Source organism: Ranitomeya imitator, chromosome 7 (assembly GCF_032444005.1).
Source record: "Ranitomeya imitator isolate aRanImi1 chromosome 7, aRanImi1.pri, whole genome shotgun sequence".
Classification (NCBI taxonomy): Eukaryota; Metazoa; Chordata; class Amphibia; order Anura; family Dendrobatidae; genus Ranitomeya; species Ranitomeya imitator.
This window is the reverse complement of record NC_091288.1, coordinates 61,973,414-61,988,171: the sequence shown is the minus strand read 5'-3', so window position 1 is coordinate 61,988,171 and position 14,758 is coordinate 61,973,414. Positions and strand designations below refer to the sequence as shown.

Below are 14,758 nucleotides of genomic sequence, written 5' to 3'. Positions count from 1 at the left end.
AGATGGTATTCTATGGAGGGAAGGGAGGAGCTAGAGGCAAAGACCCTCGCTACTCTTCCCACTCCCATCTACATAGAGTCTTATTAGCACCAACTGCCATCTCCTATCTCAGTCATGTAGCAATCTGTCTTCACTGAATACTGATTTTACCTGGGAATTGAGAGTGAAAGATTAGTCCAAGAAGAGGCAGAAGCAGATTTCTCTGATAAGATATATTACAAAGTTTCTTATTTTTATGTGTACTATTGATTTATGAAATCAAAATTAAAACAACAGTTATTCTTTAAGCTTTGGGAAAAATGTCCACTGCTGGGTTGTCACATAACGGAATTTTACCCTGTGAGAAGACAAGAAAACAAACTTGAAACATGCAGCATTAAACCTTCTTACCTGACACTGTTCCTCCACTTTTTCCTTCCACTTTCATTTTTTTCTCTAGCCTTTTCTTTCGTTCTGTCTTTCAATAATTTCCTTATTTCTCTTGACTTCTTCCATCTACTGAAACGTTTAAATGTAATTTAATTTGACTTTTAGGATATACGGTACACGGTTATAATGATATTTGTTTCCATTATTCCCTCCATCACGGAACAGTTTAATGTGTGGCATCAAGTCGTTGCCTCTTCGTGATGATGTGCATATTACGAGAAGACAACATAGTAAATAAAGAAGTATATATAAGCTCTATGTAATGTAATAATATCACTACCAGTATGACACAACATATTGCTAATAGTTATGCTAAGTATATGACATACTATACAGTTGTAGATGGAAGCATAAATAGAAACTAACTACGCTCAGTTGTTCTCTCTCTCTGTCTCCTCTTCCTTCTGCTTGGCCTGTAAGCATTATTAAGAGTTATGTGTCTACATCATGTAAACACATGCATTTCATATTCAATCTTGCCTTGCTGATTTTGCTGTGATGTCATGTTTATTGTTTTCTGTATCCTCTAACCAACCACAGTGCTTAACCAGAGAGATATCGTCTTCCTTTTGGATGGTTCGGTCAACGTTGGAAGTTCCAACTTTCCATTAGTAAGAGACTTTCTCGTGAATGTGATTAACAACCTTGGTGTCAGCAGTGAAGGCACTAGAGTTGGCCTGGCCCAGTTTAGTGACACCCCAAGAACTGAATTCTATTTAAGCACGTTGACCTCAAAGCCTGACCTTCTTGAGCGTTTGGGTCAGCTAAGAATCAAGGGGGGTAATCTTCTGAACATTGGTTCTGCAATTCAATTTGTTCTCCGCAACCATTTCACCAGAAGTGCGGGCAGCAGAATAGAGGACAAAATACCGCAGCTTCTCGTAGTTCTGGCGGCTGGAAAATCCTCAGACAATATTCAGTCTGCTGCTGTTGACCTCACGAGATCGGGGGTTTTGACTTTTTGTATCGGGGTTGGAAATGCTGATAAGGAAGAGTTGGAAACAATTGCTTTTAATCCAAGCTTAGTTTATGAGATGGAAGATTTTGAGGCCTTGCCTGGCTTCAGCCAGCAGCTACTAAACCCTATTACCACCTACGTTAGAGGAGAAGTTACAGAAGTGACAGTGACCACAGGTAATTTCACATATTTTGACCTTTTATTCACTCAGCAAATCATTTAACTGTTGATTGAACACGAGTCATTCTGTTACATTCTTTGGTTGTGGTCACATCTGCCTTTGTCAAGTTCTGTTCTGTTTAAGGACTGGAAAAGCAAAACTGATGGAAATCTGGACCATCATGTGATGGACACCGAGGGCTTCTGACTGACTCCCTCTGACTTACAATGGGGTCCATTGGCTTTTGTCATGGAGTCTGGTAATTTGTCAAAAAGAACAAAAAATGTGATGTTGCCAACGCAGATATGAACATAGCCTTATACATGTAATATTTATTTGTTTTTATTTCTGATGCAGACAATATTAAACTTCATATTTATAATTTAATTATTTTATTGCTTTTGATGTTTAATAATTCTCATTTAAATGTGAAAATGAAGATTTAACATGTATAGAAATTGTATGTATACATTATGCCTTAGAAAAGTGAACAAATGACCCTTCTTAATTAATATATACTTTTTATAGCATGGATAACTTCATGCATCACTGCCAATTATTTAAAATCATTTTGCTTTCCTTTTGTAAACTTCATTAATTGACATTTCCTTATTAGTGTCAAATTAATTTTGTTATACGCTTCCTTGAGTTTTTTTGTATATAATGATCAAAATCTTCATTGTAATTCGAGAATTGTAAATGAACCAACTCTGTCTGCCTAGAGCTGCCATTACAGGGAGCTAAGGCTCCATTTCTGATCTGTGTTGGGGTGATCAAAGCAAAAACAGGTGCCAATTCACCACTTGACAGACATCGATGACACCTAACGCGCCTCTTCAACTTATAATGTGGTCCGTCTCCCATTTTACATGATGGGAAGAATAGTGCAGTATACAGCTCTATTCTTTACATCAGTGGTGGACACCACAATGAGACCTGATGGACCCCATTATAAGCCAATGGAGTCTTTGATGTCCTCCGTGTCCATCATGTGATGGATTTGGCACTCATTTTTGGTTGTTTGTTCCTAGAAAGGAAAAGACAATATATATGTGAAATAAGACTTACATTTTGATTGAAATAGCATTGAGCACATTTCTAAACTTCACTTAATGGCAGCCACAAGCAGCTTCAGTTGTGTCATACCAATCCAAGGCCATTCAGAAGATTTAGGGTTTGGTTAGAAAAACAGAGTTCCGTCTTTTATAAAGATATAGAGTATTGTGGAATGCATGTTTTGCTTTAGTGTTTAGCTTTTGCTTAGTGCATTTCAATGGTTTCTTTAACAACATACTGAACAATTATCATCATCATACTTCATTTAACATAAAAAAAAATACTTAAAAGGAATCTGTTAGCAGGTTTTTGCTATGCAATCTGGGAGCACCATAATGTGGGAACAGAGTCCCTGATTACAGGAATGTGTCACATACTGGACTGTTTTGCTGTTTCAATAAAATCAGTGTTTTATCGGCGGGAGATTATCATTAAATGACAACTGGCCTCATTCCTCCTATCCTAATCCAACCACGCCCCCAGTACTGATTAGCCTATTTCTGTCAATATAAATTGTCCACATAAACCAGCCAATCAGTGCTGTTGGTGGAGTAATACATAGCTTAACATCTGCAGCAGAGAAAACTGTGAATGAATCAGAAATCCTGCAACCAGTAAACTAAGTGATACATCACTGGAATCAGGGTCTTGATCCCTACAGCATACTGCTTCAGATTACATAACAAAACTTGCTGACAGATTCCATTTAATGATTGATATCTAATGAGTTCTTTAAAATATTTCCTACTGTCTTCTTTTTAATCATCTTAAAGAGGTCGTCCACTAGTTTTTCATTGATGACCTATCCTGAGGATAGGTCATCAATGTCTGATCGGACGGAGTCCGACACCCAGCATCTCGGCTGATCAGTTTGACGACCGGACATAGTCACTTGCAGAGCTGCTCTGTCGTCTGATAGTACTGAACATTCACCTCCTATTCAAATCATTAGGAGGCGGATGTGTAGTACCTTGTGGCGGCCACTATAAGAAGCCGCCAGCTCCACAAGTGAGTACTTTCAGCCGGCAGCTGAACGGCAGCTGATTGGCGTGGGTGTCGGGTATCGGACCCCGGGCGATCAAACATTGATGATCTATCCCAAGGATAGGTCATCAATGAAAAAGTATTGCATAATCTCCTTAGCAAACTATATCACGATATGATACAACTATCTCATAGCCAAATATTTTATGATCCATTTCTTTCCAACATTTTCCAAGAATATTCAGTTTGCTTTCATAATTTATTTATTTTTCTTATATTTTCATTCCATATTTCATTATATAATGTATGTTTATTGTGTATATTTCGCAATGTATTAAGGTGCGGAGATGAAATTCAGTAGTATCCTGGTGCAAGTTGCTGAATGTGACGAATATACGCTAGATGACATAAAGTCTCTATTATTGTAAATGTTAATATTAGCAGTCACCAAGCAGTTCTGTGACCGTATAAGGTGACAATATTCATTATGATGTTCTGTATAATAGTATATTATTACTTATGATAAACATTTCAATTCCACAAAACCTCTTTTGAAAAATAAAGGGGGCATCCTGTCCTCCATGTATTGATTTCATTCTTATCCATTCTGTAGAGAAGGTCCGCACCAGCTGTATTTTTATGTTTGGCATAAAGAAAGAGAGCACATCCTATATAATTGGTTTAAACTTACAGTAAAATAGCATTTTGGCAATAAATAATGTATAAATTATACTATTGAGATACAGTATGCTGTGTACAGCAACTAGCAATTTAACATAAGGCCATGAGTTACTGGGTCAGAAAGTGTCATCTGGAACCAATTAATGTATAGGAATCCCAAATAAACTCTAAGTATGCAAATAGTATATTAACATCAAGGAAAGGTAAACTATAAAGATATGTAAAACTTAGCTATTAAATAATATCATTAACCCCTTACCGGCATCGGACGTACTATACCGTCCGATGCCGGCTCCCCTGCTTTGATGCAGGGCTCCGCGGTGAGCCCGCACCAAAGCCGGGACATGTCAGCTGTTTTGAACAGCTGACATGTGCCCGTAATAGGCGCGGGCAGAATCGCGATCTGCCCGCGCCTATTAACTAGTTAAATGCCGCTGTCAAACGCAGACAGCGGCATTTAACTACCGCTTCCGGCCGGGCGGCCGGAAATGACGTCATCGCCGACCCCCGTCACATGATCGGGGGTCGGCGATGCTTGTGAATGGTAACCATAGAGGTCCTTGAGACCTCTATGGTTACTGATTGCCCGTCGCTGTGAGCGCCACCCTGTGGTCGGCGCTCACAGCACACGTGCAATTCTGCTACATAGCAGCGATCAGCAGATCGCTGCTATGTAGCAGAGCCGATCGTGCTATGCCTGCTTCTAGCCTCTCATGGAGGCTATTGAAGCATGGCAAAAGTTAAAAAAAAAAAGTTTAAAAAAATGTGAAAAAAATAAAAAAAACATAAAAGTTTAAATCACCCCCCTTTCGCCCCAATCAAAATAAATCAATAAAAAAAATATCAAATCTACGCATATTTGGAATCGCCGCGCTCAGAATCGCCCGATCTATCAATTAAAAAAAAGTATTAACCTGATCGCTAAACAGCGTAGCGGGAAAAAAATTCGAAACGCCAGAATTACGTTTTTTTGGTCGCCGCGACATTGCATTAAAATGCAATAACGGGCGATCAAAAGAACGTATCTGCACCGAAATGCTATCATTAAAAACGTCATCTCGGCACGCAAAAAATAAGCCCTCAACCGACCCCAGATGATGAAAAATGGAGATGCTACGAGTATCGGAAAATGGCGCAATTTTTTTTTTTTTTTTTAGCAAAGTTTGGAATTTTTTTTCACCACTTAGATAAAAAATAACCTAGTCATGTTTGGTGTCTATGAACTCGTAATGACCTGGAGAATCATAATGGCAGGTCAGTTTTAGCATTTAGTGAACCTAGCAAAAAAGCCAAACAAAAAACCAATGTGGGATTGCACTTTTTTTGCAATTTCACCGCACTTGGAATTTTTTTCCCGTTTTCTAGTACACGACATGCTAAAACCAATGATGTCGTTCAAAAGTACAACTCGTCCCGCAAAAAATAAGCCCTCACATGGCCAAATTGACAGAAAAATAAAAAAGTTATGGCTCTGGGAAGGAGGGGAGCGAAAAACGAACACGGAAAAACGAAAAATCCCCCGGTCATGAAGGGGTAAATTATCTGGAGATGAGGGACAATTGATATTGACCAAACTAGATATACTGTACTTATAAAGTGCAAGTGCTCAAATTAGCCTGTGATCTCAATAAAGGGCTCACCCGTGTGTCTTGATGAGATGTATCCCTCCAAGGTAGCATGTGAACAGGAGTAATGATAAACTGAAACCTGGCACTAGATACCCCTGTCATGCCCCATATATAACTCCTGCCTTGGTAAAGGCAGTATTCAAGTGTGGCATTGTCCAAAAAAGTACCCCAAGAAAGGTGAGATTCCCTATGTGTTTGCTCCTCAGTATTGAGGATTCTTCATGCAGAGTTCTGCAACACTGAATACCTGGTTTTGGTCTCCCGACACTGCAGGACCCCTTCCTTTTTTTGTCTCTTTCTTTTGTTGCATACTCCCCTGAAGAATCCTCATTACTGAAGTGAAGAGGAAATACGTAGGGAGGGTCACCTTTCTTAGGGTACTTTTTTAAGCAGTGCCACAGTTGGGTACTGCCCTTGTCAGGGCAGGAGCTGTAAACAGGGCACAACAGGGTTATCTAGTGCCAGTTTCAAGTTTATTTGTGCTCCTGTCCACATGTTACCTTGGAGAGGTACATCTCATTAAGACATATGTGTGAATTTGAAGATGTTGATTGTTTTTGTTGGGGGGGAAATACCATATCACCTTTTTCCATAACTTGCCCCCTTCCACATCCATTCTGCGTCTTGGTTTCCAACTCTTGAGTGTGCATTTCATTTGGATATTGGGGTTGGCTTAATGGTAGAGTGTCCAGGTATCATGCACAAGAAACATCCTGGAAGTGCAGCTTTGTTGGAGGTTTCGACATTTGGGAGATTTGCCTACTCTGTGTGGGAGCCTCCCGGACATTTCCTCAGAGTTGGCAAGCATACATAATGAAATTCATTTCATACAGTCATTCTTCACAGGTGGTGGTATATTGCCATTTTAATGTGTAGCCAGTAGCTAAAATATATGTAGCCATCTACACTGTGTCAGAATTATTAGGCAAGTTGTATTTTAGAGGATTATTTTTATTATTGATCAGCAACTATGTTCTCAATCAACCCAAAAGACTCATAAATATCAAAGCTTAATATTTTTGGAAGTTGGAGTGTTTTTTTTTTTTAGATTTGGCTATCTTAGGAGGATATCTGTTTGTGCAGGTAACTATTACTGTGCAGAATTATTAGGCAAATTAATAAAAACCAAATATATTCCCATCTTACTTGTTTATTTTCACCAGGTAAACCAATATAACTGCACAAAATTTAAAAATAAACATTTCTGACATGCAAAAACAAAACCCCAAAAAATTAATGAACAATATAGCCACCTTTCTTTATGATGACACTCAACAGCCTTCCATCCATAGATTCTGTCAGTTGCTTGATCTGTTTACAGTCAACATTGCGTGCAGCAGTTACCACAGCCTCGCAGACACTGCTCCGAGAGGTGGACTGTTTTCCCTCCCTGCAGATCTCACATTTTATGAGGGACCACAGGTTCTCTATGGGGTTCAGATCAAGGGAACAAGGGGGCCATGTCATTATTTTTCTTCTTTGCAACCTTTACTGGCCAGCCACGCTGTGTAGTAGTTGGAGGCATGTGATGGAGCATTATCCTGCATGAAAGTCATGTTTTTCTTGAACGATACCGACTTCTTCCTGTACCACTGCTTGAAGAAGTTGTCTTCCGGAAACTGGCAGTAGGACTGGGAGTTGAGCTTCACTCCATCCTCAACCCGAAAAGGTCCCACAAGTTCATCTTTGATGATACCAGCCCATACCAGTACCCCACCTCCACCTTGCTAGCATCTGAGTCAGAGTGGAGCTCTCTGCCTTTTACTGATCCAGCCTCTGGCCCATCCATCTGGCCCATCAAGAGTCACTCTCATTTCATCAGTCCATAAAACCTTTGAAATGTCAGTCTTAAGATTTTTCTTGTCCAATCTTGACGTTTTATCCTATGTATTTTGTTCAAAGGTGGTCGTTTTTCAGCCTTCCTTACCTTGGCCATGTCCCTGAGTACGTTACTCCAGTAACGTTGCAGCTCTGAAATATGGCAAAACTGGTGGCAAATGGCATCTTGGCAGCTTCACGCATAATTTTCCTCAATTCATGGGCAGTTATTTTGCACCTTTTTTGCCCAACACGCTTCTTGCGACCCTGTTGGCTATTTGCCATGAAACGCTTGATTGTTCGGTGATCACGCTTCAGAAGTTTGGCAATTTCAAGACTGCTGCATCCCTCTACAAGACATCTCACAATTTTGGACTTTTCAGAGCCCGTCAAATCTCTCTTCTGACCCATTTTGCCAAAGGAAAGGAAGTTGCCTAATAATTACGCACACCTTATATAGGGTTTTGATGTAATTAGACAACACCCCTCCTCATTACAGAGATGCACATCACCTGATTTACATAATTGGTAGTTGGCTCTGAACACCTTGGGGTAGAACAACATGTAAAAAAGTATCATGTGATCAAAATATAACTTGCCTAATAATTCTGCACACAGTGTAATGTAGATGCAATGGCCTGATGTTCTCCATGATACATCTCGTCTTCTGTTCTTCCCTTTCTTGCTTTGTCCTAATATTCAGTGAGTATGGAGGATGATAGGGGTCTGACCCTGAAGCAAACCTCTCTTCTGTTTTTATCTTGACAGCACTAAGGCACATAATTTCAGGTTAAGGAGGCTCCATGACCACAAGTACTCTATAGTGTCAACCTATACATGTATTGCCTAACCTGACAATAACATCTCTGTTAAAACATTCTCTTCTTCCTCCCTTTTCTTTACCATTTCTTTTAATAGATGAAGATATCAAGAAGGATGTAGTGTTCCTGATTGATGGTTCAGATGCTGCCATATCTGGTTTCTCATCTCTCAGGAGCTTTATTCAGAGGGTGGTAGAATACCTTAACGTGGGAAGAGACAAAGTACGCATCGCTGTTGTCCAATACAGTAATACTGTTAGGCCTATGTTCCTTCTCAACACCCACTCAGACCAACAAGATGTGATAAGAGCTATACAAAGTATGTCTCCGATTGGGGGCTCTCCACTGAATATAGGGGCAGCCCTAAGCTATGCAACAAGCAATGTATTTACACAGTCGGCCGGGAGTCGAGCAGAAGAAGGAGTGCCACAATTTCTGGTTCTGTTGGCAACTGGAAAGTCTAGAGATGATGTACGAAGGCCTGCCATGACTCTCAAGCGCAGTCGTATTGTACCATATGCCATTGGTACTGGCTCTGCAGATCGGACAGAACTTCAGTCTATCGCTTTCACTCCTGACTTTGTTCTGTATTTTTCCGATGTATCTCAGCTGGAGAATGCTTACCAAACATTCTCTCAACGGGTCAGCACCATTACCACCAGTGAGATAAGCACTATAGCAAAGACAGTGGAAACTGGTAAGAGCAATTCAAATAATGCGTTTTCATAGGTTCTCATCAGTGTAGTAATAATATTAATAATTTAAGTTATTCTTAGCAATGAACAAGAAGTATTAAAAGATTCCGTATGATGATACAATAGAGTAAGGGCATGTCCCCACCAAAATGATCCACTGTAGGGTTTTAGCAGCCAAAGATTTGCAGCAAATTAATGCAGATTTTATTGAGAAAATACATTGGATTTGCATTACCCTTTGCATAAAAAATATTAAATCTGCTGTTGAAATCCATAGTACAAAGCAAATTTTCCATCCTGATAACATGAGTAGATAATTGGCCACATAATTTCTTTATGTGTATAAGCCTTTAATCAGTCAGAAATCTTTGTCAGTTTTTAGATTGACAGTGAAGTTATGCTCAGATGTTGATGTGTTCATGGTTATGTATAGGTGTGCGCTACCCTGAATCTCTCACCGCAGTGCTTTACACTTATTGGGTAGGGCGGCTGATCTCATATATCAGATGTAATGTCTTAGAAACGATCTGTCGACTCTACAAAAAGTTTTTTTTGTTTAGTACATCATTGCATTCCCCATAGAAAAATAGTTTTGCCAAATCCTTTCTGAGAACTTTTCCCTTGTTTGAATAAGTTGACCACTTTGTGTTGCCATTAGGCTTATCAATAAGGCAATATTCATACCCATTGTGACTCTGCTGCATGCGGGTGATCCAGTAGACTGAACAGGGAGGGACGGAACCTAGTTGTCAACTTATTCATTCATTTCCAGTAGGAACATCAGATGAGAAGAAAAATGCAGTTCTATGCAAAGATGCTCCAGAATTATTACTGTATTTTATGAGGAATTTGTATAGCAAAATTTCTACCCAATGCATCACCTTAAATTCCAATTACAGGAATTAAGCAGGTTTCTACATTGATGGTGCTCAGTTTTCAAAATAAATCCACCTGTGTATTCCACAAAAAATAAATATGTGGCACTCACTACACAGTAGTCAAATCCATGAAGATGTTTAAAGGGGTGGTTCGAAGGCCAAAGTAATTTTCATTCTAAATCCCTATATATTTAATGCCTTAATCTAAACTATTTTCTAATATACTTAAAATAAAAATTCCCTACCATTCCCTAACTACACTATTTTTTTAAACTTTTCTTTTGTATGACACTTCATTTGAGAATTACAGTGCAGCATACAAATGAAGCATCATAAAAAAGATAATCAAACATTGTGTCATCAGGGGGCAAGGGCTGCGGTCACAGTCGCAGACCCTGCCCTCTCCCTAAAAAGGAAAAGTCATAAAGTAAGTGACACTTGTATCAGGGGCTGGGCACAATCACAGTGCACTCTCTGTTGTTGGCTCAGTTCAGCAGTAACAAGCCGGCAACAGAGCGTGGTGTCAGAATGCCCGAAGAGCAGAGACCAGCGAAGTCACTTGCGGGGATGGCGCTAGTGTTTGCAAACAGTGTATTCTGATACTGCTCTGTTGCCGGTTCGATATTGCTGATCTGAGCCAACAACAGAGAGCGGGTTGTGATTGTGCACATCACACCGCGTGTAGGCACAGCCCCTGAAACAAGCATCACTCATGACGCTTTGTTCACAAAGGATGCAGAGGCTGCCTCTGCCCCAAGCCCACAAACCGCAGCCTTTGCCCCTGATGATGCTTCGCTTGAGTAGTATTGGCATTCTCAAACCAAGAGTCGTCAAAAAAGAAGAAGGGAAAAAATACAATAGCTGTTAGATAGTGTGGTTAGGGAAGGATAGAAAATTTTTAATGCAAGTATGTTCGAAAATATTTTAGATATAGGCACTAAATAGCTCGGGATTTAGCAGGAAAATTACTTTACCTTTGGACCAGCCCTTTAATCATTCCATAGGAAAAATTGTTGGGGGATTTACAGCAATAATGGCCAGCAGGTTGGCTACATCTGTTTTACGCACAATGTGCTTTATCAAGACATTAAAACCTTGAGAAAGCACATTATGTGCAAAACAGCCATACGCAGTCTGCTGATCATTACTGATTTTTTACCCCCCGACTATTTTTTTAATGGAATAAATACATATATTCATGGATTTTGCTACTACATGATGAATGCCACATATTTATTTTTTTGTGAAATACATTTTATGGGGAATACTTAATACAGCAGGCATGGCAGGAATGTTGACCGGTCATCTTTAAGCTAACTTCAGGAAACACTGCGTGATACCCATAGTGGGATGGTCACTAAGACAAACCTCACCTGCAAAGCTCTAATAGGTCAAATAAGTCCCATGTGGCATCTCCTATTATACTTGGAGGTCCGTAGTGTGTCATGAGTTGAACTAAACTCTAAAATGCGTTTTGTTTGTTGGGTAGTAATTACATTTCTTATCTTTTATTTATTTTCTGAATCTGGTTTATAAAGTAGATGATTGTGGTGAGTTAGGTCCTATTTGACAATTTATTAAGAGGGTTTGTTTAACCTTTAAACCATTTTGGTGCCTTTTTGTACAGACACAGAAAGCAAAAGAGACATCTTATTCCTGATTGATGGTTCCAACAATATTGCTGGGAGTTTTCCACTTGTTCGAAACTTTGTGGCAAACGTCATTGATGGTCTCAACGTTAGCCCAGATGAAACTCGTATCTCTTTGGGTTTAGTCGGTGAAAATGTGAAAGTGGAATTTAAGTTTGACTCATTTCAAACAAAACCCGAGGTAGTCAGTACAGTACGAAGGATGAGATTCAAACCAAGCAAGGAGTTCAATATTGGAGGTGCTCTGGATTATGCCCATGACAATCTTTTCACACCAGAGTCTGGAAGTAGAATTCAAGAGGGGGTACAACAATACCTAGTCTTGCTGGCTGCAGGCAAATCTGGAGACAGCATAGATCAGGCAGCAAATAAATTGAAGAGAGCTGGTGTGGTGACATTTGCTATCAAGGCACAAAGGGCTGAATCTCAGGAACTTGAGAAGATTGTTTTGGCACCACAATTTATTGTGTCCTCAGAGTCTCTGGGAGAGCTCTCCTCTTTACAGTCACAATTTATTAATCTCATAAAAACCATCTCAGTGGAGGTGCCAACAGAAACTTGTAAGTACTTTAATTTTTGTTTTTGCCAGATTTCCACATTTGCTGTTGCTCAGGCTTTGCTTGGGGCACAATGCTTTACTTTTCTGGTAGAGGTGTATCACAATGCCTCTACCTTAACTGACAATAGCTCTCACACAGCAATCAAAAGACATCTGTATCTTTCTCACCTTCAAAGGAAAGTCTGGTTCTTTCTTTATTTCTTTCTTTCCAGCACTGATCTTAAAGATCCATGCTGGAGCAGTAGGTTGCACATGAGCCCTGAGCTCCTTATATGTAACCTTCTGCATTTCAGAGACTGGACGTGACTTGGATTGAGGTGAGTATGCTGAGGCATGGCTTTCATAGCGACATTGTAGTTAGCATTCTCTGGTTGTTCTCAATGGGGACAATATGGTTTGCAAACATTTAACTGGACAAATGCTCAATAGGTTGCATTATGGCTTGCATTAATGTGGCACTGTGGCTGGATATCTTATAAAGGTCATTGCTGTGGTGGCACAATGGCTGGCTTCTCCATAGAGGTGCTGCGGCAGCTGTGCTTTCATGAGGGCACTGTGATGGCTTCTGTTACGAGGCAATTTGTCTCTCACTGCTATGGCAAAGATATATCTCTCACTAGTATTAGAGCGCTGTGGCTGTCACTGGAATAGGAGTGCTGTGGCTGTCACTGGAAAAGGAGTGCTGTGGCTGTCACTAGTAATTGGATCGCTGTGGCTGTCACTGGAATAGGAGCGCTGTGGCTATCACTTGTATGGGATACTGTGGCTGCCACCGGTATAGGAGCACTGTGGCTGCCACTGGTATAAGTTATTCATGACGCTCACACATGCGCTTCTATGTCTTCATCATTTAGTTTCTGCCATGTTTTAACAGCTACAGCATTTTGCACCCCCCATTTGACATAACGATCATTCCTAATTGTAGGAAAGTTGTCAAAGCACATATAGAATTTTTTTTCGTATGGCCCACCAGAATGCAAAAATATATTTTTATACTCTAAACACACTTGCCATGTCAAACAGTTGATATGAAGGAGTATTGTCCTCTTTGGGTCCAACATTTACATTACTGCACAATTTGCCCTGGATGCATTGACCAAAGGCCAATCCACCGGGCTGGATGAGTGGCTAAGGGAACCTGATTCTTCATATAGATGCAGATTGTAGAGGATTGACCCACACCTATCACACACATGGTCTTCTAATGCAAAGAAGTCCAACATCAATTAGACCTAACCATTAAGAGTTAAAACTTCAAGTTAAAGACTCAGTATTTTCTTACTCATGACTTTGAAGACCATTGTAAGTCTAGATGTACATGTCCTTACAGGTACCAGCAGATTAGTATCTGGCCTGATGAAACAAAAAATTAGTTCAGATACACTTACTGGTAAAAGCATATATTATTTTGTTTATTTTCTTCAAGCACATTGGTGTCATGTGTATGTGCAGCTCCTAAAATCCGAATGAAACTTTTGAAGATCATTGAAAGCTCATTGTTTATTCTCCATGTTTCTGAAAAAATGTTGGCTTTTAGATATTTTACAGGTATGGCTGTGTAACTTTTGTTTTCTTGTAATTTTAGATGATTTGAGCAAAAGGAAAGATATTGTGTTCTTGATTGATGGATCTAACGATGGCAGATCCAGCTTTCCCTCTCTTCGTTCCTTTATTCAAAGGGTGGTGGAAAACCTTGATGTGGGTCAAGATCGTATTCGTATTGGAGTTGTTCAATACAGTGATTCCACACGACCCAGCTTTCTACTGAATACTCATCCAGATGGTCAAGGAGTTCTAAGAGCTATCCAGCAATTATCACCAATTGGTGGATCAACACTAAACACAGGGGCAGCATTGGACTATGTCACCTCCAATGTCTTTACCAGTTCAGCAGGCAGTCGGTCAGCTGAGGGCGTGCCCCAGTTCTTGGTTCTACTAACCACTGCCAGGTCAAGGGATGATGTCAGGAGACCTGCCACAGAGCTAAAGAATTCTGGTGTTATTCCATTTGCTATCGGAGTCCGAAATGCTGATGCTGGAGAGCTGAGAACAATCTCCTTTATTCCTGACTTTGCCGTCACTGTTCCTGATGTCAGCCAATTGGGTACTGTTTATCAGACCTTCACAACAAGAGTGTCTGAACTTCAAGCCGGTGATATTGAAATTTTAATGCAGTCACGTCCTACAGTAACATTACAAGGTTGGTAAATTTGCAATGATATCATTTTATCAGTGGCTCCTGCCTACTATGATAACATCAAACAGTATTGCTATATTATACATAATCGTATGGCAAGCCCTTGGTCTTCTGACTTTATTTCAGTCAACTGTGGGTGGTCTAGGTGTTACATCAAATGGTTAAACATGAATGCAAAATGCCCATCTGAATGAAGCGTTAGATAAAAAAAGATGTAGTTGCACATTATTGTTAGTAATATAATA

General features: G+C 39.9%; 1 protein-coding gene across 7 annotated transcripts in view; it reads left to right on the top strand.

Annotated features, from left to right (window-relative positions):
• The window catches only part of COL6A3 (collagen type VI alpha 3 chain), a 158,057-nt gene that overhangs the window by 77,318 nt on the left and 65,981 nt on the right, over positions 1–14,758 (top strand). For 3 of the 7 annotated variants that reach the window (XM_069733332.1, XM_069733328.1, XM_069733327.1), the window contains 4 exons: positions 970–1,563; positions 8,633–9,232; positions 11,736–12,317; positions 13,902–14,516. In XM_069733332.1, the coding sequence (XP_069589433.1) occupies positions 970–1,563; positions 8,633–9,232; positions 11,736–12,317; positions 13,902–14,516 (2,391 nt within the window). The remainder of the gene's footprint in view (positions 1–969; positions 1,564–8,632; positions 9,233–11,735; positions 12,318–13,901; positions 14,517–14,758) is intronic. The other 4 variants (XM_069733331.1, XM_069733329.1, XM_069733333.1 and 1 more) reach the window with 4 other exon arrangements.